The sequence below is a fragment of the Pseudonaja textilis genome, chromosome 3 (assembly GCF_049901715.1).
Source record: "Pseudonaja textilis isolate UNSWEBS1 chromosome 3, rPseTex1.2, whole genome shotgun sequence".
NCBI lineage: Eukaryota > Metazoa > Chordata > Lepidosauria > Squamata > Elapidae > Pseudonaja > Pseudonaja textilis.
The window spans coordinates 199,899,953-199,926,696 of NC_141992.1; the positions used below are offsets into that span (position 1 = coordinate 199,899,953).

A 26,744-nucleotide genomic window follows, 5' to 3' on the forward strand; every position below is an offset into this window, starting at 1 on the left:
GCCCTGGTGGCGAAAACAAGAGGAGAGAAGCCCTGAGTATTTGCTGAGTTGGTGGAAGGTCTTGTAGCAAAGCAAACGTAAAACTCCACCTGAGTTGGGAGCCAGGCCAAGCTTTGCTCTGGCCGCCTCCTGATTGGCTTGGACTCCCCTGGGAGGAAGGGGATAAAACCCTGAGGCTGGTCAGAGGGAGGCCCTGGGCTCACCTGAAGCACCTGTGGGTGGAAAGGAGCTGCCCTTGTTCCCCCTCCAGGAAGGAGATCCGGCCCTTTGGACATCGCCAAGAGATTGAAGGAGGTGAGTGGCGGGGAAAGAAGGAAGGACTGACCACAGAGTGTGTCCTGGAAGAGGAGGGGTGGGTGAAATTATGGGATGGCCCGAGAAAGTGGGCAAATGAGGAAGAGACTCCAATAAACCCACCTTGGTGTTTTTAATGGGATTGATGCCAGCGTGTGGGAAAGGCCAGGTGAGGGAAGAGGCGGAGGAGCGATTTCAGGTGTGCTCATGATGGACCTCTGAGAGAAGGGCAGAACCTTCAAATCCCCAAAGTGCATTTTTTTCATGGTGCAACTGGACTTTTTTGCTTTTTCGTTGTAAGATGTTTCTCTTCTCATCCAGAAGCTTCTTCCGTTCCGACTGGACGGTGGGGAAGGGAAGGATTGATACTCCAGACAGAGCTGGTCGTTTGCATCCTTTGGGAGGGTGATTGAGGCCACTTGGAGGTTGACCTGTGTCCCCAGAGTCACCCGAGCGGGGCTTCCAAGGGCTTCAATGACCCTCTAAAAGGATGCAAATGACCAGTTCTGTCTGCAAGGAGGATTAATCCTTCCATTCAGTCCCACTATCCAGTCGGAGATGAAGAAGCTTCTTGGATGAGAAGCGAAATGTCTTAAAAAGAAGAAAACCAGAAAGTCCAGTTGTCTCTTGGGGGAAAAAAAAAGAGAAGGACAACCAGGATCTGGATGACCCAGAATCTCCACAGACTTTCAGAACCTTGAAAGTATCTCCAACTCTCCTTTGAGTCTGTGGCCAGTCCTCATAATCAAATAAAAGGGGTTTTTTTTGTTTTAAATATAAGTACAAACAATTCATCTTCCATTCAACGGTGTGTCGTCTTGCGTGACAATAATCAAAATTACTACCCTATTCATTACATTGATGTTAGTTCTCCGTTGTTATCTTGTTATTAATATACACAATATCTCTCACACTGTAACAATAGCCTGTTTAGATCTTCACTTATTAGTAGTATATAATAATCTATCTATCATTATAACAGTCCTTTTCTTACCGTGTTTAATTCTATGAAGATATTTTCCGTATTTCGCTGCTCTGTTAGATATTTCTAGCTTACGTGTTTTTGGCTCTAGCCATCAATAAAATAGTTCCAGTCCGTGGCCAGTCCTGGTGCTCAGGTGTGTGGAGCAGAGGAATCCAGCTCTTCACCGTCTCTACGTGGCCCTCCCCCGCCTTCCCTGATCTCTCCCCTCCTCGCTTGCAGGATGACGCTCAACATCTGGAGGGGTCTGCTGGCTGTGACCCTCCTGGCAGGCCCTGGAGCAGCTCAGAGTTGCAGGACCCTACCTATAGGTAAGAACAGGGGTGGGATTCCAATTTTTTTTACTACCGGTTCTGTGGGCGTGGCTTAGTGGGCGTGGCAGGGGAAGGCTATACTGCAAAAAAAACACCCTTCCCTCCCCACCCCACTGACCTGCTTTCCAGCTCCGTTCTCCTGTGTGGGGCAACCAAAGGAGATCCAGCCGATCAGCTGGGACTCCATGGGAGGCGGAGAAGAGATTGGGGTGGGCGGGGCCAGTCAGAGGCAGGATGGGCTGGTTCTCCAAACCACTCCAAAGTTCCGCTACTGGTTCTCCAGAACCGGTCAGAACCAGCTGAATAATACCTCTGGGTAAGAACCATCGCAAGACCCCTGTGTGGGCTGTGTGTACGGAGATATAGTTGTATTCCTGGCCGTTTCAAAGCCCCCCCCCGCCAGCCTCCGCCTCCAACTCCTCTTAGATCCCAGCAGCCTCCAAAGGTGCTTTTTCAAACAGCAGCCGGACTTTTGCCTTGAAGACGCTTTGCTTCTCGTCAAATTGAGCCAAAGAAGCTTCTCGGATGAAGAAGAGAAATGTCTCCAAGGAAAAACCAAGAAATCACAGTTGCCTCTTGGAAAAAAAGGCACCTTTGGGACAACCAGGACCTGGAGGGTGGAGGATAATAACACACCTTCAGCAGCCTCCAACGTATTTGGGGAAGAACGGAGAGCGAAGGGTCTGTGTGCTTCTCCTCACACTGGGCACTTGGCCCTTTCATTTGCACTGGAGGGCTAGTGGTCAGAATGTAGTCCTGCAGGCTGACTCTGCCCACTGCCAGCAGTTCGATCCTGACCGGCTCAAGATTGACTCAGCCTTCTGCCCTTCCGAGGTCAGTTAAATGAGGCCCCAGGTTGTTGGGGGCAAAAGGCTGATTCGGCTAAACCGCTTAGAGAGGGCAGTAAAAGCGTGGTGAAGCGGCATATAAGCCTAGGTGTTAGTGCAAGGAAGGAAGGAAGGAAGGAAGGAAGGAAGGAAGGAAGGAAGGAAGGAAGGAAGGAAGGAAGGAGAGGGAGGGAGGGAGGGAGGAAGGGAGGGAGGAAGGAAAGGCGAGGAGGGAGGGAGGGAGGGAGGAAGGAAGGGGAAGGAAGGAAGGAAGGAAGGAAGGAAGGAAGGAAGGAAGGAAGGAAGGAGAGGGAGGGAGGGAGGGAGGGAGGAAGGAAGGAAGGAAGGCGAGGGAGGGAGGGAGGGAGGGTGGGAGGAAGGAAGAAAGGAAGGAGAGGGAGGGAGGGAGGAAGGAAGGAAGGAGAGGGAGGGAGGAAGGAAGGAAGAAAGGAAGGAGAGGGAGGGAGGGAGGGAGGGAGGGAGGGAGGGAGGGAGGAAGGAAGGAAGGAAGGAAGGAAGGAAGGAAAGAAAGAAGGAGAGGGAAGGAGGGAGGGAGGGAAGAAACATCCCTGATAATGTTACCTAGTTGGCAAAGAACATGGAGAGCTGCACTCGGCTCTCTTCCCTCCACCCCTTTCTCAGCCTTCAAAACTCACCCCACAACCCCCCCCAGAAAGGCTGCCCTCGTGCCCTTTGCACCTTCCTCTTCCTCTCCATCCTCTCCTGCAGGTGTGGAAGGTCAGAATTTGGCCTTAGGGAAGCCGGCCAGCCAGTCTTCCATCCATCACCATGACATCGTTGGGTCAGCAGACAAAGCGGTGGACGGGAACTGCAACGGGGACTGGTACAACAACTCCTGCATCCACACCAAAAACGAGATGAACCCCTGGTGGTTGGTGGACCTGGGGGAGCCTCGTAAAATTTCGGTGGTCTTGGTGAAAACCCGCTATGACTGCTGTGCCAAAAGGATGTATGAAGCGGAGGTCCACTTAGGAAATTCTCTCAAAGACCACGGAAGAGCCAACCCTCTGTAAGTAGCTTGGAGCCAGTCACCCCCCTCACACAGAGAATTCACAAGCAGTGTACATGATTTTTTGGGGGGGGGGGTCTGTACAGTGGTGGGATTCACATTTTTTTACTACCAGTTCTGTGGGCATGGCTTGGTGGGTGTGGCGTGGATTGGTAGACGTGGAAGGGGACGGATATACTGCAAAATCCCCATTCCCTCCCCTCCTCACTGACCTGCTTTCCAGCTCCATTCTCCTGTGCAGGGCAACCAAAGGAGACCCAGCCGATCAGCTGTGGGCATGGCATTCTGTGGGTGTGGTGTTTGGTGGACGTGGCTTGGTGGGCGTGGTGTTTTGTTGGTGTGGCTCGGTGGGCATGGCAGGGGAAGGATAAAATCTCAATTCCCTCCCCACCCCACTAACCTGCTTTCCAGCTCCGTTCTCCTGTGCAGGGCAACCAAAGGAGACCCAGCCCATCAGCTGGGACTTGGAAGGCAGACAATGGATGGGGGCGGGGCCAGTCAGAGGTGGGATTGGCCGGTTTTCTGAACTATTCAAAATCTCCACTACCGGTTCTCCAGAACTGGTCGGAACCGGCTGAATACCCCCTCTGGTGCTATTGCGTATGAAGTGCCAATTTTGGGCTGGTGGCCAAGGTGGCATGAGTTCATTGGTGTGGACCTTGTGAGATCACCTCCCTCCTTGCTCCCCCAAGAGACAGGGAATGACCTCACTTGATACCACCTCCCTACGCTATGGGTCTCAATTGTGTGTGGGAGGGGTGTATGGCTGTGCGAACTCCACCTGATTGTTAATTTTCAGTATCGTTCACGTTGCAAATCGGGTTCCTTCAGCACCGGCTAAAGCACTTGATATGAGGCCATGGGGCTGGGGTGGAAAAGGGGGTTTCTCTGCTTGGGTTTTGTACAAAATGCCGGTCCCTGCACCTCAAAGAGATGCTCTTAAGTGGAAAATATGGTTCCAAAGTCTTTTGGAGTGGGGATTGCAGAGTTGAGGAGAAGGGAAGATGAGGAGGAGGAGGAGGGGAGAGGAGAGAAGGAGCAGGACGAGGAGGGGGAGGACCATGGGGTTCTGACCTCAATAGTTTTCTTGCAGACATTTCACTACCCAACTAGCTATCGTCATCAGTGCATGATGATGTTGTATGATCATTGCTGCACGAAACCCCTTCAAGAGAACCACCAAACTCAGAGAGGACCCCGCAAAGAAAGGCAGACTTGATCATGACATTCCCTCAGAGAAACTGTTGCACAAGGGAGCAAAAGAGATATTTTCCTTGATAATAGAGCAATCTAAGTACTTTTTTTAAAAAAAAACCCGCACCCCTCCACAGGCCTTCCCACTTGGTTAATACTTCCAATTAATTGGAATATTAAAGGCACCATGGAGGCACAACAGCAGAGCAGGGCTGGGCTGCTAACGGTTCACCCCGGTTTGGAGGAACCGGTGGCTAATTTTATCCTTTTAAAGGGCTGGTTCGGCGAATTGGTAAATCCCACCCCTGGCTGGCCCTGCCCACCCTGCCCTTCCCCTCCCAGGAGCCCCCACCTCATTTTGGATGCAGGTAAGGACGGGGCCTGAGCAGAGGCTCGGGAAAGATGAAAAAAGGGGCTCCTGTTTTCTGGCCTCCAGACGGCCTCCAGAGTCTGGGAAGGACTTGACAGAAGCCTCTGGTGCAGGGAGGCCGACTAGGCCACACCCACCCTGGCCACACCCACCCAGCAACTGGGAAGAGAGCCGGTTGCTAAAAATTTTTTGAAGCCGATCCCTGCAGCAGAGGCAGCAGAGGGTGTGAGGTCTGGACTGCTGCTGAAATGGGGCTGCCTTTGAAGATTCAAGGGGGGGGTGGAGACTGCGTCCTGGGGTTGAGGGTGGGGTGACCAGCAGGTGGGGAGGCTCTCCTCAACATGACCTCTCTTGCCCCGCAGCTGTGGAATCATCCTGAACGTCAGCCCAGGTTCCATCACTACCATCTACTGCAACGGGCAGGAAGGCCGCTACATCAGTGTGCACCTGCCCGGGAAGGACTACTTGAACATGTGCGAAGTGGAGGCCTACGGCATCAAGTAGAGAAACCACGGCTCGGGTTGGGGGCCAACCCGTCTCCTACCAAACGCCAAGTGCTCTCCCCAAAGAATCTGAATAAACGGGCTACTAAGAGGCATTCTGGGGTTTCCTCAGATTTTTAGTCCTCCAAGGCAGTGGTGGGATTCAATTTTTTTTATAGTACCGGTTCTGTGGGCGTGGCTTGGTGGGCGTGGTGTGGCTTGGTGGGCATGGCATGATGGGCGTGGCAGGGGAAGGATACTGCAAAATCCCCCTTCCCTCCTCACCCCACTGACCTGCTTTCCAGCTCCGTTCTCCTGTGCAGGGCAACCCAAGGAGACCCAGCCCATCAGCTGGGACTCAATGGGAGGCGGAGAAGAGACGGGGTTGGCGGGGCCAGTCACAGGTGGGATCGGCCGGTTCTCCCAACTACTCAAAAGTTCCGCTACCAGTTCTGTAGAACCGGCTGAATCCCACCTCTGTTCCAAGGGTGGAGAGATTTGTCACACACACACACCCCACCTCCTGCAGTGGCCAGGGCATCTGCTGGTGAACAAGAGAGAACATTTTTTTTAATGGGAGGTGGGCTTTGAGTGTCTGCGCACCACAGACCCTGGCTGTTGTCCCCGGCAGGCACCCAGGATTCAGGCCTTCCTGGGGACGGTGGTTTCCCCAGCCTTCATGGCAGCCGCCCAGAGACCGGTAGAAGGCGGGCAGCTCTATCAATATTTTAAATAGATACAGAAAACTCCAGGGGACAAATCTTTTTGTGGTGACACACTGACCGGCCTTGCAGGTAGGCCTCACCCTTCCAGCACAAGTGCCCACAAATGAAGAAAATGTTCCTCAGAAATGGGCTTGTTTCCTGATTTGCTCCTCTACGATAGTCCCCTCCTGGCAGCTACAATCCCTCCCTTCCTTCCTTTCCTTCCTTCCTTCTTTCCTTCCTTCCTTCCTTCCTTCCTTCCTTCCTTCCTTCCTTCCTTCCTTTCCTTCCCTCCTCCCTTCCTTTCCCTCATTGCCTCCTTCCTTTCTTCCCTCTTTTCCTTCCTTCCTTCCTTCCTTCCTTCCTTCCTTCCTTCCTTCCTTCCTTCCTTCCTTCCTTCCTTCCTTCCTTCCTTCCCTCCTCCCCCTCCCTCTTTTCCTCATTGCCTCCCTTCCTTTCTCCCTCCTCCCCCTCCCCCTCTTTTCTTCCTCCCTTCCCTTCTCTCCCTTTTCCTTCATTCCCTCCCACTTTTTCCTTCTTTCCTTCCTACCTACTTAGCAATAGCACTTAGACTTATATACCACTTCACAGAGCTTCACAGCCCTCTCTAAGCAGTTAACTCTAACCCTCCTCCCTCCCTCCCTCCCTCCGCTTCCTCCCTCCCCTTCCCTATTTTCCTTTCTTTCCTTCCTCCCTTCGCTTCCTCCCTCCTCTTTTCTTTTTCCTTCCTTCCTTCCTTCCTTCCTTCCTTCCTTCCTTCCTTCCTTCCTTCCTTCCTTCCTTCCTTCCCTCTCATTTGGCCAGTCCCTCCTAGCGGGGTGGTCAAGGATCCAGGCGCATCCGTGCAGCTCAAGGCCCAAGGATGGAGACCCTGGCAGTGGAGGGACTCCGCCAAGGAGGCTTGGAGGATTGCAGTGGGTCCCTGGGTCAGCCTTTGGGTCAGTCCAGGGAGACCAAGAAAGTGCCTCCGTTCTTCGTCTGCCCTCTATCACTCCCCCCCGCATCCACATGTGACATGATCACCCTCTTCCAGTATTTGGGGGCTGCCCCCACAAAGAGGGGGTCCACCTATTGAAGGCAGGAAACTCCTCAAGGAGAGAGAAGCGATTTAGAACTCAGGAGGAATTTCCTGGCAGGGAGAGCAATCGACCAGTGGAACTACTTGCCTCCGCGAGTTGTGCGTGCTCCGTCCTCGGAGGCTTCCAAGAAGCGACTGGACCACGGGAGGGACTCGGCACGAGAAGAAACCCCAGCACGGTTGTACATTCACTTGACTCTTCCAAACATTTAGTCCACCGGCCACCAGGAGGCATCGATGATGAATGAAACCAGAAATGCTGCCCAGGACACACACACACACACACACACTGTGTATAAACAGAAGGGGTGGGGCAGGGGGCAGGGTTCTACCCATTCGGACCGGTTCGGGAGAACCAGGTGTTAAATTTGCATCTGGTTCACCAAACCAGGATTTGAACCAGCCCCGCCCACCCCTCCCCTCCCAGGAGCCTCCACGGAGCCCATTTCCGATGCGGGGAAGTGCAGGGCCCGCGTGGAGGCTCTGAGAGGGCGAAGCCCAGGCCGAACCGGGAGTCCCGGAAGTCCCGAAACGGGCCTGTTTCCGGCTTTCGGAATGCCTCGGGAGCCCGGGGGAGGCTGTTTTCGCCCTCCCGGAGGCCCGAGGGAGCCCTCACCGCCACAGTCCTTGGTGCTCCTTGAGCTCGGTTGCCTCCATGCAGACAGTCTGTGGAGGTTCTGAGTCCTCCAGGTTGTCCCAAAGGGGATTTTTTTTCAGAAGTAACTGGACTCTCTAGTTTTTTCTTTTGAAGTTGTTTCGCTTCTCATCCCAGAAGCTTCTTCAGCTCTGACTGGATGGTGGGGAAATGGAAGGATTGATGCTCCTTGCAAACAGAAATGGTCATTTGCACCCTTTAAGAGGGTCCTTGAGGCCACTTGGGGGGTTTCTCTGGGTCCTCGGGGTCACCTGAGTGGTGCAAGTGGTTCCTGTCGTCTGAAATTTCTTTTCTCTGGGAATCCAATTGTCTCCTGAAAAAGCCCCTTTGGGACAACCGGGACCTGGAAGGCAGAGAATCCGTACACACTTTTAGCTCCACAATTTGGGATGAACACCCTGTGATTGTAGGAATGGATACACGCACACACACATATAGATCACACATGAGTGTATGTGTGTGTGTGTCTGTGTGTGTGAATATTATACAAACACACACACACACACACATATGTTCTGTCCCACCTGTATCCACAGATGAAACTTCAAGTTATATAGTTCAAATACTTTACGTAAACAAAACCAGAGGCAGAAGATTCAATTGCTCTGTTATCAGAGTCCTTTGGCAATCCTCCTAGAATCTGTCCGGCAATTCTGTAAAGTTCGTAACTCACAACGCAGTAAATCAGACAAGATTCACTTTGTTTCCAGCAAATATTTCAAAGTCGTGCGCTCCCTTAAATCCTCTAAGAAAGGGCGTGTCAGTCTCATTAACTAATCCTTTGCTGGACGTCTCTTTTCTAATTGAGATTGACGTCTCAATCTTCTCCTAGTTCTGGCATCCCAGCCAGCATCCGGCAGTTTCATCACAGCTTGAATCCTCTGATACACTTTCCTGATCAACAGTTAACACCTGAGGTTTAATTAGGGAAGTAGATTCAGGGGAGAGAGTGGACTCTGAATCCTCCAATAAATCAGGTTCATCTCTCAAATCCAACTCCTCTCCCTCTACTTGACTCCCCTCTGAGTCACTTAATAATGCAGGCTCAAATCTCAGTGCCAGATCGTCTTCCTCGCTCGAACTCACATCTGCTGACTGATCAGGTTCAAGTCTCGGATTCACAACACACACATATATATACATACACACATAGATACATAGATACATACATACATACCGGAAAGAGGAAACTTAAAAGAGTTCACAAAGTTGATGCTATATGTAACAAAACTATGACTGAATCTGGATGTTCTGCTTCAAATACCAAAGTTGTGGGAACTTTGAGAGAAAGTGGCCATGTCATGTTGGAATTCAACAAAATGCAAGCATAAACAATAGAAGGAAGTCAATGCATGCCTTAGATTTTAAGGGAGCTGATATCAACAAACCTAGTGCTTGAGGAGGATTCCATGAATGGAAATTTTAAAGGGGAAAACAACTTAGGAAACTGGGAAAGAATTAAGACTATAAAAGCCCAGTCTAGCACAAAACCACTGAAAAAGAAAAAGAAGAGATCTCAGAAGAAACCGGCATAGTTTCATAAAGACATATCTGATCAACTGAAAGATAAAAAGGACAATAACGAAGGCAGAGAACCAGCAAAGAGCCTTGGCAGACGTGCCAAGATGAAGTCAGGAAATCCAAGGCCCAGAATGAAGTAACACTAGCAACAAATGCCATAAGTAATCATAATAAAATCTCTCAATATTTTCTCAAAGCAAGACAAAGGGCAAGTTTTTTCATTTATCTGTTCCAGGGGTACCAGACTGGACTTTTATCATCTCATTTTCCAGGGATTTCCCAAGCTCCTTGAGTTGTTTTCCCCTTGAAGAGTCCAAGGGGTTTCCCCTTTGATGCTTCCTAAGCTCTCTCCAAGTTTATTGAAATCAGCTCTTGTCAAATTCAAGACTCTAGCTGGGCTCGGCTTTGTTGCTTCTGTCTGCAACGTGTGCAAAGGTTATGAACAAGCATAACCCCCAAGCTCTGGGCTGGGCCAGCAGATGGACTCTCCGAAAGTACCAAAGGTCCCTCAAAGGGAGCTTCCCCTTCCCTCCTTTGTCCCAACGAGACTCATCCTCCTCTCCCAGACCCTCAATCGTGGACTCAGCGGTCCATCTGTTGCGCTGCTCATGGCTGGAAACATGCTTGGGATAAACACATGTCCACTATCCAACACAAATAAAGAATTAAAAATTAATAAAGCATAAAAATAATAACCATGAAATATCAATACATGGAAAACAAAACAAAAACAAAACATAAACTCAAAAGGCAGTGTCATTCTCCTGTCAGCGTCTGAATCCGAGGAGGAAGATGGACAGCTGACAGGGAGGGGGAGTGTGGCTCCCCCTGTTGGCTGTGGAGGAGACTGGGGAAGGGCAAAGTCCAGCTGGGCAGAGCAGGGGAGAGGTAGCACAAGGGAGAGGGAGTTCAGAGGAAGACCCAGGCCCACCCCCTCTTCATCCTAGGGCACGCAGGGAGGAACGGAGAAGGGAGCAAGGTGGGTTGCGTGGCTTATGGGGGAGGAAAGGGCCCTGATTCCCTTCAGTAGCCACACCTGGGAATGAGAGTTTAAAAGAGATGCATGCTGAGTGTGGCAGCTGCTGGGAACAAATGTGAGTTTATCTTGGGTTGACTTTGGTTATCTACATGCCTGGTGTCCTCCCCACTGTGTTGAGTTATTGCCGTGCCTTCTGGAATTCCTTCTCCTGCCCTGCCAGACTTATTACCTTATTTTGCCTTGATTGGACTTATAGTTACGATTTTTGTTGACCACGTTTTGGACTTGATTCTCTGCAGCCAAAGAATTTTTCTCCAGCCCAGAAGGTAACCAGGACATTGGGGGCAAAGTTGGAGCTAATAAAGGGATTCCTACTGATTATCTGACTGTGTTGCCTTTGTGCCACGCCCCTCTAAGTCATCACAGGTAGGCTTGATGGATCACCAGGTCTTTTTCTCCGTCGGTTTCTATGTTTCTAAAATATGATTTACATATGACAGCAACTAAGGAGGGTCTTGCTGACACTCGTCAGGCCAGACTGAGGTGAATTGAAAACCCAGGAGATCAGAGGTGGGAGTAGCTCTTACTATCATTCTTACCTCTCCAGGTACATAGCAGCACATTTGTTGTACAAACCAGGAGTCTCATGTCCCCGGAAAGCAGGTGTCCTTCACTTACCTGGCATTTTGGAAGCTTCCCTTGGAGGCCATCAGGTCCAACTTCCTGTTCGGTTGAGTGTCTTCCAAAGACGGCAATTTGGCTACTTTTCAAACACATCCCTGAACATTAAAGCACTTCACTGTTATTTGTTGCCAGGAAGTTTTTCTCTTTTTAAACTTTAATTTGGCAATATTCTCTTATGTTCCAGTAAGATTGCGGGCAGGTGTTCCTGGTTCTCTCCAGCCTCTGCAAACTGCCCACTTGTGTTGACTTGGGAGGTGTGGAGTATGCTTGGGTCTAGCAAAACCAACATTCCCATTGCTGTTTGCCCACAGACCCTGGTGTGGTTCTGATATCGATACTCAGTTGGCATCCGCCAAAGAAGCCCATTGTGTTCTTCTCGAGAAGACACTTAACCCACGGAAGGACGTGTGAAACCCTGTGGAATGTAGAGTGTGTAACCTGCCCCCTCGCCCACTGTCAACACTCAGGAACCACAGGAAAACCACTTGTGGGAGATTGGAAACCTGCTCTCGATAGGGTCCCTGGTCTCCAGCAGAAGCTCTGCCCCTTCCCATTGGCTGGCAGAGCTCCCCAGAGGAATTCCCCCACGAGGAAGGACACGTAAAAGAGTCCTGTACAGAACGATCCCCACACTCTGGAGAAATCGCAGTTTGAAGAGAAGCAACCTGGAAAGCTCACCTCCATTTTGGTTGGCCAAGTAAGAGAGTCCAGTTGAGTTAAAGGAAATAGAATAGAATAGAAGCTGGAAGGGGCCTTGGAGGTCTTCCAGTCCAGCTCAAGCAGGCGAACCTATACCATTTTAGATAAGTGACTGTCTAGACTCTTCTTAAGAGCGTTGGAGTGCCCATGATTTCTGGATGCAAGGTGTTCCACTGCCCAAGACCAATGGAACAACTCACCTGAATTTATCTATCTATCTATCTATCTATCTATCTATCTATCTATCTATCTATCTATCTATCTATCTATCATCTATCTATCATATCTGTCTGTCTGTCTGTCTGTCTGTCTATCTATCTATCTATCTATCTATCTATCTATCTATCTATCTATCTATCTATCAATCATCTATCTATCTATCTAATCTATCTAATCTATCTATCTATCTATCTATCTATCTATCTATCTATCTATCTATCTATCTATCTATCTATCTATCTATCTAATCTATCTAATCTATCTATCTATCTATCTATCTATCTATCTATCTATCTATCTATCATCTATCATTGATCTATCTATCTCTATCTGTTTCTCTCTATCTGTTTCTCTCTCTCTCTCTCTCTCTCTCTCTCTCTCTGATGGAGTAGAGCAGGTGAGGAAATAGGCAGAGGAGCAATTTCAGGAATCCTCTAGATTGACTTCTGGGAGAATGGCCCAAGTATCTTTAAAGTATCTCCCACCCTCCTTTGGGTCTCCATGGCCAGTCCTGGTGCTCAGGTGTGTTGAGCCGAGGAAGCCAGCTCTTCACCGTCTCTACGTGGCCCTCCCACGCCTTTCCTGATCTCTCCCCTCCTCGCTTGCAGGATGAAGCTCACCGTCTGGGGGGGTCTGCTGGCCGTGACCCTCTTGGCAGGCCCTGGAGCAGCTCAGAATTGCAGGACCCCACCTATAGGTAAGAATCACCTGTAGACCCGTGGAGGGGATATAGGGGTAGTCCTGGCCATCTCGATAACCCAACAATCTCCTCTTCGCCTTGTAGTGCCTTCGGATACCAGCACACCCCCTCAAACGCCTTTGAGGCCCTACGTGGTTGCTTGAGGGGAACACGGGCTATAAGACCCCTCAACCTCAGTGGAACCTGTGGCCTGCTGCGTCGTCCTTGTGAGAGTGGGCGAGTCTGGCCAATCAGAATAGAAACAGGTCGAACGGTGTCTCAATGTAGACCGCATTGAATCTACTGAGATGCCAGGGTGTTGCAAAGTAGGGAGGGAGGAAGAAGAGGCCAAGCGGGCAACGCTACATGTCGGTGGAGATTTTCCGTCCTCCAGGGCCGTGGCTGTCCCAGAGGCGCTTTTTTTTCAAGAGGCAACTGGACTTTCTTAGTTTTTCTTTGAAGACGTTTCACTTCTCATCTCAAAAGAAATAGAACAGAACAGAACAGAATATACAGGATGGGATGGAATAGAATAGAACAGGAATAGGAATAGAATAATGGAATGAAGAATAGAACAGAACAGAACAGAACAGAACAGAATAGAATAAAGAATAGAATAGAATAAAGAATAGAATAGAATAGAACAGAATAGAAAATAGAACAGAATAGAATAGAACAGAATAGAAAATAGAACAGAACAGAACAGAATAGAATAGAATAGAATAGAATAGAATAGAATAGAATAGAATAAGGAATAGAATAGAATAGAACAGAATAGAAAATAGAACAGAACAGAACAGAATAGAATAGAATAGGAATAGAATAGGAAATAGAACAGAATAGAATAGAAAATAGAACAGAACAGAACAGAATAGAATAGAACAGAATAGAAAATAGAACAGAACAGAATGGAATAGAATAGGAATAGAATAGGAAATAGAACAGAACAGAACAGAACAGAACAGAACAGAACAGAATAGAATAGAATAGAATAGAATAGAATAGAATAGAATAGAATAGAATAGAATAACAGAGTTGGAAGAGACCTTGGAGGTCATCTAGTCCAGGGGTTGCCAATCTTTTGGACCTCAAGGACCACAAAACTCATAATTTTAAATCTCAGGGACCACTAATATGAATTTTGACTGACGTTGGTGGGAGAGAGAGAGAGAGGGAGAGGGAGAGGGAGGGAGGGAGAGAGAGAGAGAGATCTGATCTAACCTCTCTCTCTCCCTCCCTCCCTCTCTCATTCACACACACACAAACACACAGAGGCAGGGGTGGAATTCAAATCTATTAACAACCAGTTCTTGGAGTGACCTAATTTGTGGGTGTGACTTGGTGGTCATGTGACTGGCTGGGCATGGCTTGTATGTAATTATTATCAATATTTATGTAAATATTGAATTCTTTATTTAAAAAAGAGCAACTTTTACCCAAAATTAGGCAAAGCAGGCAGGCAGATTGAGTTGCTCACAGAATAACAGATTCATATGTGGTGGACTTGTGAGGACGCTAGAAAATATTGGACTAAAATTCACATATGGTTGGAAAAAATGACAAAGAAACATATAGATTTAAAGCCAGATATTTTTTTATTGGGTATCTTACCTGATATATACAATAAAAATTTGAAATATTTGATTGTAAATGTATTAACAGCGGCTAGGATTGTATTTGCTAAAAATTGGAAGAATGAGAAAATACCATCACAGGAAGAAATTATTAAGAAAATATTGGAATGTGCTGAAATGAGTAGATTGACATTTGAAATTAGAGAACAAGAAGATAAACAATTCTATGAAGTTTGGGACCATTTCTATCAATGGCTAGATAATAAAATACAATAATAGAATATTTAGAACCTTAGGAAACAAAGAATACATATTTCTTTTTTTTATTTGATACTATCTTTATAAAATTCTATTAAGATAGACTTGGTATGACTTTATGATTTGCTATAAAATAAATTAAGTAAACTATAGTTATCTCATTAAAGTATGAACTAACAAAATTATAGTCAAACGATTGTTTAATAATGATATCAGGCTATATAATTGTTGATTGATAATATGAGCTATTATGTAATATAACTACAATGGAGACTGAAATGGATGCACAAAAAAAAGTGGTAAACCAACCGACACACTGTCTGTAAACTCATGAAGGAAAGGATGATGTTTTTATGTTTTATGTGTTTTTGTTTGTTGTTAAAATTAATAAAACTGTTTTTTAAAAAAAAGAATCACAGATTCATTCAGAGATCTGTCTTTCTGCCATCAGCTATCTGAGTCTGCACTGAATAACAGAACCTTCAGTCCTAAGGGAGGTTTGGCTCTGCTTAAAAGCACAGCCGAAGATCTAAAGTTTAGGATAGAAAGCAAGAAATCCAACCATTTCCTGCTTTCTAGCTAATCTAAATCTCCCGGCACAGCAGAACAGCTGATGGTCGGGGGAGGAAAAATAGCAATTTAGCAGGCAAGTTTGCCACGGAAGGAGTGAGTGGGCGGGGAGGGTTCCTGTGGGCCATGTGGGTGGGGCAGACTTGTGTTCCTGTCACCTGGGGGTGACATTTCTCTGTGGACCACCAAAATTTTCTCACAGACCACCAGTGGGCCGTGGACCACTGGCTGGCGACCACTGTTCTAGTCTAACCCCCTGCTCTTCTGAGAAGCGAAACGTCTTCAAAGAAAAACCAGAAAGTCCAGTTGCCTCCCCCAATAGCAAAGAAACAGAGCACAGAACTCCGCTCACTTCCTTTCACCCCTTTCCCAGTCTTCAAAACTCACCCCACGCCCACTCCAAAAGGGCTCCCCTGGCGGCTTTGCACCTTCCTTCCTCTCTCCCTGAAGGTCCCCCGTTGCCTGTCCTCCTTCAAGGCCTCCTCTGTTCTCTCCTGCAGGAGTAAAGGCAACGAACGTGGCCTTAGGAAAGCCGGCCTACCAGTCCTCCGTCCACCCTCATGAGATCCTTGGGTCAGCAGACAAAGCCGTGGATGGGGACTGCAACGGGAACTGGAGCCACGGCTCCTGCATCCGCACCAAGCATGAAGCACAGCCATGGTGGTATGTAGACCTGGGACACTCCTATAACATCTCCACGGTGGTGGTCAAAAGCGTCGAGGACTGCTGTGGAGAACTAATCGATCACCTTGAGGTCCACGTGGGAGACGCTCTGGAAAACCACGGGAGATCCAATGCTCTGTAAGTTGCGCTGAGCCAGCGGTCACCAGGTGTTTGGGGGCTCCGGGTATTTAAAGGTAAAAGGTAAAGGTTCCCCTGGCACCTATGTGCTAGTCATTTCCAGCTCTAGGAGGCGCTGCTCATCTCCATTACAAAGCCAAAGAGCCAGCGCTGTCTGAAGATGTCTCCATGGTCATGTGGTCGGCATGACTAAAAGCCGAAGGTGCACAGAACACTGTGACCTTCCCACCAAAGGGCTCCCTATTTTCCTACTTGCATTTTTAGATGCTTTCAAACTGCTAGGTTGGCAGAAGCTGGGAGAAGTAACAGAAGCTCATTCTAATTCGGAGTACTAGGGATTCGAACCACCGAACTGCCGGCTGTCAGGATTCCAGCAATCGCTCTAATTAAATCATGATTCTCAAGCCCAACTTAAAAAAACTTCAAAGGATTCCTTAGAGGTGACCTACTGGCCCGGCCCTGGATGAAGCCAACTCTGCCCTACATCATTTACAGCCCTCTGGGACCCTGTTTCCCCCACTCCCCTCCCGGGTGTGTCATAAATCAGATTCTCCAACTGAGCCCGTTCACAGGCTGGGTGTCATCCATCACTTTCTCCAATTAAATATATTCGCGGGCAAAAGCTCCGGTAGTTTAGTTACAGCCTTTTAAAGAGAAGAGTTGGAATGTACTTTCGCTTCCAAACTGCCGCGCGGCTCTTCCAGATTTCCTTCCTCTCCCCTCCTCCTGTTTCTATGGCAACCACTCAAACAGGCACAGGAATGTTGGATGAGTTGGCACCGACCTTTCTGCTTGACAAGCTCAGCGTCTTAGCCACTGAGCCACCATGTCTGGGTGTTTGGGGTCACACATAGAATCCACAGCTAGTGTGTGGATGCTTTTGGGGTGCTGTTGAATATGAGGTGTCAACTTTGGCTTAGGACCAAGAGGCCACGGCTCCATTGTGAGTTCACCTCCCTCCTCGCTCCCCCAAGAGACAGAGAAAGGCCTGACTTTTGGGCTGATGCCAGCTGTTCACCTGACTCAATTGGGGTCTCAGTTAGTTTGGGGCCTGTGTGAATCCCACCTGATTGGTTCATTTCTGCCAGCATGTACGTTGCAAATCTAGAACATGGGCTCCTTCAGAACTGAGGTGGAGCACCTGATATGAGGGCACCTGGCTGTGGTAGAAGAGGTTTTTTTTTCTCTGCCTGGGGTTTGGTGCATGGCGTTTTGGTCGCTATTTATTTATCTATTACATTTATATTGCCACCTATTCGCCCGTGGTGACTATACCAAATGTCCCAAGGTGGAAAAGATGCTTCCAAATTATTTGGGGCCAGACCCAGGACTAACCAGTCATGGGGGGGAAATAGCAAATTAGGATGGACTCAATCGTTGCACTTCACTTAGAGAAACTGCTGCACAATTAGACATTTTCCTTGATAAAGCAATGACGGTATTTTTTTAAAAAAACCGTACCCCTATAGTTTTCCCCTTACGCCACCCCTCTGCCAAGCACCTAATGACCACAATACGGTGTTACGTCTAAGGATATTTACCCACGTGGTATGGCTGTATTACTGTTCTCTTTCTCATCTGTTCCACAACCTTCTATTGGTATCATTATTATGATTTTCCTTTGTTATTATGCTTATTTATTCCTTTGTTGTTTGTACGTACATTGACAGCTTCTGCACCGGAGACAAATTCCTAGTGTATCTAACCATACTTGGCCATATAAAGCATATTCTATTGCTATTCTAATTCTATTCTAATTCTATTCTTATTCCTATATTGTATTGTATTGTATTCTATTTCTATTTCTATTCTATTCTCTATTCTATTTCTATCTTCTATTCTATTCTATTCTATTCTATTCTATTCTATTCTATTCTATTTCTATTCTATTCTATTTCTATTCTCTATTCTATTCTATTTCTATCTTCTATTCTATTCTATTTCTATTCTCTATTCTATTCTATTTCTATTTCTATTTCTATTCTATTCTATTCTATTTCTATCTTCTATTCTATTCTATTCTATTCTATTTCTATTCTCTATTCTATTCTATTTCTATCTTCTATTCTATTCTATTTCTATTTCTATCTTCTATTCTATTCTATTTCTATCTTCTATTCTATTCTATTCTATTCTATTTCTATTCTCTATTCTATTCTATTTCTATCTTCTATTCTATTCTATTTCTACTCTCTATTCTATTCTATTTCTATTCTCTATTCTATTCTATTTCTATTTCTATTCTATTCTATTCTATTTCTATCTTCTATTCTATTCTATCTTCTATTCTTTCTATTCTATTCTATTTCTATTCTCTATTCTATTCTATTTCTATCTTCTATTCTATTCTATTTCTATCTTCTATTCTATTCTATTCTATTTCTATTCTCTATTCTATTCTATTTCTATCTTCTATTCTATTCTATTTCTATTTCTATCTTCTATTCTATTCTATTTCTATCTTCTATTATATTCTATTCTATTTCTATTCTCTATTCTATTCTATTTCTATCTTCTATTCTATTCTATTTCTATTCTCTATTCTATTCTCTCTTCTATTTTCTATTCTATTCAATTTCTATTCTATTCTATTTCTATCTTCTATTATATTCTATCCCCTATTCTATTCTATTCTATTCTATTCTATTCTATTCTATTCTATTCATTGTATTGAATTTCGTTCTCTTCTTCTACTCCTATTCTATTCTTTGTCCAACTAGATTAATTTTTCCAACGAGTTTCAATATTAAAGGCCACCTGGAGGCCGAATGGAAGAGGGAGAAGAGGACCGGAGAGCTGGGGGGAGCGAGGGGGGCTCTGTTCTCAGGGGGCGTGTGGGGGGGGGGCAGAAGGACCGCCCTCCTAACCTGCGACCTCTCTTGCCCCACAGCTGTGGGATTATCCTGAACACCCGCCTGGGCTCCATCACCACCATCTACTGCAACGGGCAGGAAGGCCGCTACGTCAGTGTGCACCTACCTGGAGTCAACACCTTGGCCTTGTGCGAAGTGGAGGTCTATGGCACTCAGTAGGGAAGCCACGCCCTGTTCTGGGGACGACGGACGACACCTGCAAATAAATCCAAATAAACGGCCTCTGGGCTCCTGAGACGACTTCCTGGGTTTCCTCTGGTCCTTCTTTGGTGGAAAGGGAGGCCTTGGAGCAGGGGTGGGATTCAACCTTTTTAAACTACCGGTTCTGTGGGCGTGGCTTGGTGGGCGTGGCTTGGTGGGCGTGGCAGGGGAAGGATATACTGCAAAATCCCCAATCCCTCCCTACCCCACTGACCTGCTTTCCAGCTCCGTCCTCCTGTGCAGGGCAACCAAAGGGGACCCAGCCGATCAGCTGGGACTCCATGGGAGGCGGAGAAGAGATGGGGGCTTGGCGGGGCCAGTCGGAGGCGGGATGGGCCGGCTCTCCGAACTACCCAAAATTTCCGCCACCGGTTCTCCAGAATTGGTCAGAACCTGCTGAAGACCACCTGTGCCTTGAGGTCTGTTTGGGGAAAGCGAGGGAAGCCTTCTCGGTATCATAAAATACAAAATAAAATAATAGTCCTTAAAAATGAATAAATTAGAAAGAAAACAAAAAGCAAGTAAACTCAAAAGGCTGATTTGATGGACAACTAGGTCTTTTTCTGCTGTCAGATTATATCAATTGCTTGTTTAATAGCTTATGACTCACCAAGCCTCGTATCTTATGATTTATGATGATTGTATTTTATGATTATGACCACGATTTATCACTTGTCGCTTGTATGTATACTGAGAGCTTCTGCACCAGAGACAAATTACTTGCGCACCTAATTCACACTTGGCCAAAAAAGAATTCCATTTATTCTATTCCTGTTCTGTTCTGTTCTATTCTTTATTCTGTTCTGTTCTATTTTCTTTTCTATTCTCTATTCTATTCTCTCTTCTTCTCTTCTCTTCTCTTCTCTTCTCTGCTCTTCTCTATTCTATTCTATTCTATTCTATTCTTTATTCTATTCTGTTCTGTTCTATTTTCTTTTCTATTCTCTATTCTATTCTCTCTTCTTCTCTTCTCTTCTCTTCTCTTCTCTATTCTATTCTATTCTATTCTATTCTATTCTTTATTCTATTCTGTTCTGTTCTATTCTTTATTCTGTTCTGTTCTATTTTCTTTTCTATTCTCTATTCTATTCTCTCTTCTTCTCTTCTCTTCTCTTCTCTTCTCTGCTCTTCTCTATTCTATTCTATTCTATTCTTTATTCTATTCTGTTCTGTTCTATTTTCTTTTCTATTCTCTATTCTATTCTCTCTTCTTCTCTTCTCTTCTCTTCTCTTCTCTATTCTATTCTATTCTATTCTATTCTATTCTTTATTCTATTCTGTTCTGTTCTATTCTTTATTCTATTCTGTTCTGTTCTATTCTCTTTTCTATTCTCTATTCTCTTCTCTCTTCTCTTCTCTTCTCTTCTCTTCTCTATTCTCTATTCTATTCTGTTCTATTCTCTATTTTATTCTCTAATTATTTTCTATTCTCTATTCTATTCTATTCTATTCTATTCTATTCTATATCTATTCTGCATTCTATTCCTTATTCTCTTCTATTCCTTATTCTCTTCTATTCCTTATTCTCTTCTATTTTATTCCAACCTACTCTACTCTACTCTACTCTACTCTACTCTACTCTACTCTACTCTACTCTACTCTACTCTACTCTATTCTATTCCAACCTACTCCTACTCTATTCTTTTCTACTCTATTCTACTCTAGTCTTTCTAAATGTGGTTTCCATATGACAGCAAATGTTTGGCCCATAAGGAAGGTGTTGCTTGCACTCGTTAGGCCAGACTGGGGTGAATTGAAAACCCAGGAGATCAGAGGTGGGAGTAGCTCTTACTATCATCTTACTCTCCAGGTACATAGCAGTAGATGCACAGTACAAATTAGGAAACTTATGATGCCAGAAAACAGGTGTCCTTTACTTACCTGGTGTTTTGGAAGCTTCTCTCTGAGGCCATCAAGTCCAACCTCCCACTCCACTGGTCATCTTCCAAAGATGGCATTCTGGCTACTTTTTTGAACAGGAGCATCTCTTTCCGTCTCTCTTGATCGGCGTTGCACACTTTCTCAATCTTAGCTGCGGGAAGGTGGGTGGAGTTCAACGGCCAAGCTCTGCTGGCTGGGGAATTCTGGGAGTTGAAGTCCACAAGTCGTAAAGTTGCGAAGGTTGAGAAACACGGCGTGCACATTTATTGCCAGAAAGCATTTTTTTTCTGACTTTAATTTGGAAATATCCCCTTCTTATGTCCTATCAAGTTAGAACACTGGGGGAGCATTCTGGTTCTCTCAGCATCTCTCAGCAGCTGCAAGTCGTGTTGACTTTGGGGGTATGAATGTGGTTGGATCTTGCAAAAACAACATTCGTGCTGCTCTTTGCTCCCAGACAACGATGAGATTCTGATGTGGAAATCAGTTGGCATTTGCCAAGGAAGACTATTGTCTTCCGGTCCAAAAGAGAGTCCCTGAACACCTGGAAAGAGGAAGTGAAATCCAGTAGAATAAGGGTTGTGTGACATGCCATCTCCCCTACTGCTAACACCTAGTTGTTAGGGGGAAACCACTTGTGGGGGGTTTGAAACCAGGTCTTTATTGGGTCCCTGGTCTTCAGCTGCTTTCCATTGGCTGGTTGAATCCTCTGAAGGAAGAGTTCACCCCACTAGAAAGAAGTTAAAAATACCTGGTACATAAGAATTTCAATGTTTCATAGTTTGAAGAGCAGCAGCTGTGAAAGCTTATTTGGCTGGCCAGGTGACTGACTCCAGGTGAATGTCTATGGAGATTCTCAGTCATCCAGGTCCTGGTTCTCCCAAAAGTACTTTTTTTTTTTTTCAAGAGGCACCTGGACTTTCTTGGCTTTTCTTGGAGGATGTTTCACTTCTCATCCAAGATGCTTCTTCAGCTCAGAGCTAAAGCGTATACGGTTGCCTCTTGAAAAACCACCTTTGCGACAGACTCCAGGTGAGTTTTTAAGAAGTCTGTGGAGACAATGCCAAGACCAGACCCTCAATCCTGGTCTCCTATGAACAGGGAGGGTCCCCACTTTGAGGGACCTTGCTGGAGCAGAGCTTGTCCTGGGGACTTTGAAGCTCTGTAGCTGTGGATGCCTCGTTCGGGCATCTTCTGAAGATGATAGGAGGTCAGTGGACCTTGAGGTCCTCTCCTGGAAGGGCCCAGTTCTCGAGGATCCTGGCTCCTGAAGGAGACCAGAATCTGTTGGAGAAGGTTGCTCCACACACCAGTGGTTGTAGGCTACCGGTTTGGCCCGGTTCAACTGATCCGGTTGCGAAAATTGCTACCAGTTGGGCTGAAAGTCGATCAGCTGAGAAGAGGAAGCAGAGAAAAGCGCAGGATCAGCCCTCTCACCTGCCCCTACACTTTTCTCCTCTTTATCTCTCAGCTGATTGGTGCAGCAGAGCCTCAGCTGGCGTGTGGAAAGCTGCATGCATGCATTAGGTGCGCATGTGTTAGGTGCGCCCAATGAGAGAGTCTATAGGGCTGCCACAGCCATAGCGATGGTTTAGCTAGCTCTGGGAACGAAAGGGGGGAGGTGTAGACCAGGGGTCTCCAACCTTGGGCCCTTGAAGCCTGGCAGACTTCGACTCCCAGAATTCCCCAGCCAGCAAAGCTGTCGAAGTCCACCAGGCTTCAAGAGCCCAAGCTTGGAGACCCCTGGTGTAGATGGGGGTGGGGTTGTAGAATCATAACAACATTCTTTCCTCTGGGAGCCAAGGACATCCACCTGGCACCTGGGAAGGTGTGAGAGAAGTTGGCCGGAGTTGGGACGTGGCTATGATTGGACCACGCGATGCAGAGATGGATGCAGGGAAAGGAACTGTGGGGTTTTACTTTGGGTGGGGAAAACGTGGGATTTTAGATTTAGGTTTTCCCCAGATATGCCAATATGATGCCTCCAATACATTTATACTTTGAAGAAGGACTTTGCCTTAATTCTGTTGCAGGGGTTGCTTGGAACCCTGGCATTCTGAAAAGGAGGGGAGGGTCTCTCTGGAAAGACCCAATTCTCAAGGATCTTGGGTCCTGGAAGAATAGGAGAAAAACAGGGTTGGAAGGAACCTTGGAAGTTTTCTAGTCCAACCCTTGTCCAAGCAGGAGATCTCATACCCACGATGGTGAACCTATGACAGGTGTGCCAGAAGTGGCACGCAGAGCCCTCTCTCTGTGCGCGTGTGCATGTGCCTCCCACTGGGCAGCTGGTCTTCAGGTCTCTGCCGTGCATGCGCTGCAGGGGGTGTGTGTGCACACATGGGGTCACATTCATGGTTGGCAGGTGGGGCGCATGCACAGGGCACATTTTGGGGATGCAGGGGGCATGCGCTTTGGGCACTTGGTGCCGAAAAGGCTAGCCATCACTGCCCTCTACCATTTCGGACAAATGGCTGTCCAGTCTCTTCTGGAAAATTTCCAGTGATGGAGAGCGCCCACCACTTCTGAAGGCAAGTTGTCCCATTGGTTAATTGTCCTCCCAGTCAGGAAATTCCCCCTTAGTTCAAGGTTGGTTCTCTCCTTTTTTATATATATAAAGAATTTTTATCTTTAAAAACAAACATACACATACAAAACATAAATCCACCTTCCATTTTATATACATACAGTGTGTCAGTTGGTTGCAAAACTTTTATGCTATCCTTTTATAGTCACTGACTCACAATTTATATCAGTTTTCACGTTGTCGAACTAACATATGCTTATGTATTTATCAGTTATTAATCATCCGTGACTAAACTATTTATTCCATCATTTTATACGAGATGTTCCAAGTTTTATCTTAAAATTTATGTTATACTTTCAACCAGTGGTTATATATATATATCTATATTAGGTTTTATATCAATCTATTAAATTTCTATCACAAAATTATCTAGTCTATTACATTACCATGGCTTTTTATCCAAAAGTTGGTTCTCTCCTTGATGAGTTTCCACCTGTTGCTTCTTGTCCCTGTAGCTCAGGTGCTTTGGAGAAGAGCTTGACTGCCTCTTCTTTGTGGCAGCCCCTCAAATATTGGAAGATGCTCTCCTGTCTCCCCTGGTCCTTCTCTTCCCTGGACTAGCCACGCCCAGTTCCTGCAACCGTTCATCATATGTTTCAGCCTCCAGTCCTCTCATCATCCTCGTTGCTTTTTCCTGCACTCTTTCCACTCTTTCAACATCTCTATATTTTGGTGACCAAAACTGATTGCAATATCCCAAGGGTTGTTTTACAACTTGTTGGAGAACATTCCTCACCCTTGGATCCCCCACGGGGGTAATAGCCACAGAGACGATGGCCTTTTTTAAAAAAAAATTATATGGACGAGGAAGTGGGGTTGGAGAACATAATTTCTGAGAAAATAAAATCAATGGATCGTTGGCTGAGCGGATGTATCAAAGATTGAGTTTGCTTTTGGTCTGTTTGATGAACTGAGCATGTCGAAATCACGGCCGCATTCCATGCATAAGACGCACAGGTCTTCTGATACTCAGTCCCAAGTTTAGTGTTTGCTGAGAGCTTGTCGTGGGTTGTATGGAAGGCTGACTTTTCCGCGAAAAAGCCGTGTGTTGTTTTCCTTTGCTATGGGGAAGAGCCAACACCACCTGGAGATGAGTCACGGTCATGGTGCTGCAAATACAGGAGAGAAAACTCTTATGTTTGCTAGGTTGGGGACAGATCTTGTAGCAAAGCAAACCTAACGGTCCATCGGAATCAGGTTGGAGTCCAGCCTCTGGCCTGGCCTCCTTCTGATTGGACTTCCTGAGTCAGGCTAGTCCCATCCAGGAGGAAGGAGATAAAAGCAGGGCCAGCCAGAAAGAAGTCCAGAGCACACGGAAGAATTTAGACCTACTGGTGGAAAGGAGCTGCCCTTGTTCCCTTGCCAGGAAGGAGATCCAGCCCTTTGGACATCGCCAAGAGATTGAAGGAGGTGAGTGGCGGGGAAAGAAGGAAGGACTGACCACAGAGCGAGCCCTGGAAGGAGGGGTGGGTGAAATTATGGGATGGCCCGAGAAAGTGGGCAGATGAGGAAGAGACTCCAATAAACCCACCTTGGTGTTTTTAATGGGATTGATGCCAGGGTGTGGGGAAGGCCAGGTGAGGGAAGGGGCGGAGGAGCAATTTCAGGTGTGCTCGTGATGGACAAGAAAACGGCACAACCTTCAGATCCCAAAGGTGCTTTTCGGTGGTGGAATTCGAAATATTTCACTACCAGTTCTGTGGGCGTGCACTTCATTCTGCCGCGCCTATCAGCTGAGCTACAAAGAAAGGAAATGTAGGAGAGGAAACGGTGAGGGCGGGTGGGTGGGGCCGACTGCTGACCAGCACAACCAGATCACTAGAACTGGTGTGAACCGGCAGCATACGACCACGGGCACTTTTTCAAGAGGTGACTGGACTTCCTTGCTTTTTCTTTTGAAGGCGTTTCGCTTCTCATCCAAGAAGCTTCTTCAGCTCTGACTGAATGGAGGGGAAGGGAAGGATTCATACTCCTTGCAGACAGAGCTGGTCACTTGCATCCTTTTTGGAGTTGTTCTGACCAGGCTTCATCAAACTTAATAAAACACAAACTGAGTTTAAAAGTAAAGCCTATTTTAATGTGACGCTGGGAATGACTTGCATTTCCAGCCGGAACAAATTATACACACTTCCTCCAGATAAGAGCACGCTTTTCAGTGCCGTAGAATGCCGCCAACAAACAGACATCCAATTAAAGGCTTAACATAAACCAACCCAAAAGCCCAGAAAAAAAATCGACCAGAGTTAGAGCTTCAAGACAGACTTGGAAATTACTGAACTGCTTTGCTTCCTGCAAAACTTTCCGTCACTGAGGGCTGACTTTTATCCCTGATGGGAGGGCCAATCACTTCCCAGCCTTACTCCCACGTTGCCCCTTCAGCTTCTCTCGCCTTCTAGCAGCTCTGCACACACACACACCCTGGGAACAGGCTCCCCTGGGTCCTCTGCCTCACTGCTGCTAGACTTCGAAGGCAGCACCCCACCCTCAGGTTGTCCTGGCCCCATCTCTGCATTGGATGCAGGACCCTTATCTGAGTCCTCTCCGGACTCCCAGACTGGTTCCCTTTCGTCCTTATACCTCTGCTGTCTGCACCGGCTGCTGGCGAACCGCAACAGGAGGGTCACTGAAGCGCTTGGAAGTCCTGACCCTCAGGACACAGATAAACCTCCAGGTGGCCTCAAGGACTCTCTAAAAGGATGCAAACGACCAGTTCTGTCCGCAAGGACTATCGATCCTTCCATTCAGTCCCACCACCCAGTCAGAGCCGAAGAAGCTTCTTTGATGAGAAGCGAAACTTCTTCAAAGCAAAACAAAGAAAGTCCAGTTGCCTTTTGGGAAAAAAAAAAGAAAGCACCTTTGGGACAACCATGATTGAGATGATGAAGAATCTCCACAGACTTTCAGAGTCTTCAACCCTCCTTTGGGTCCATCAGGCCAGTCCTGATGTGTGGAGCAGAGGAAGCCAGCTCTTCACCGTCTCTACATGGCCCTCCCACGCCTTCCCTGACCTCTCCCCTCCTCGCTTGCAGGATGAAGCTCACCGTCTGGGGGGGTCTGCTGGCCGTGGTCCTCCTGGCAGGCCCTGCAGCAGTTCAGGGTTGCGCACACCTACCTGTAGGTAAGAACCACCAGAAAATCCCTGTGTGCTGCATGTGCATAGATATAGTTGTACTCCTGGCCATTTCAAAGCCTCCCTAATCCCCCCCCCAACTCCTCTTGGATACAAGCAGGAGAAGGTTAGGCTAGAAGACCTCCAAGGTTCCCCTCCAGCCTTAGGGTTCTATGTTCTAT

General features: G+C 46.9%; 1 protein-coding gene across 1 annotated transcript in view; it reads left to right on the forward strand.

Moving 5' to 3' along the window:
- Positions 1-439: 439 nt before the first annotated feature.
- Positions 440-26,744, forward strand: part of LOC113451644 (uncharacterized) — a 70,500-nt gene continuing 44,195 nt past the window's right edge. Inside the window, exons 1-9 of the mRNA XM_087930409.1 lie at positions 440-463; positions 1,499-1,587; positions 3,091-3,447; positions 5,374-5,511; positions 11,771-11,824; positions 12,641-12,729; positions 15,614-15,914; positions 18,805-18,942; positions 26,483-26,571. Of these exons, the coding sequence (XP_087786535.1) occupies positions 440-463; positions 1,499-1,587; positions 3,091-3,447; positions 5,374-5,511; positions 11,771-11,824; positions 12,641-12,729; positions 15,614-15,914; positions 18,805-18,942; positions 26,483-26,571 (1,279 nt within the window). The remainder of the gene's footprint in view (positions 464-1,498; positions 1,588-3,090; positions 3,448-5,373; positions 5,512-11,770; positions 11,825-12,640; positions 12,730-15,613; positions 15,915-18,804; positions 18,943-26,482; positions 26,572-26,744) is intronic.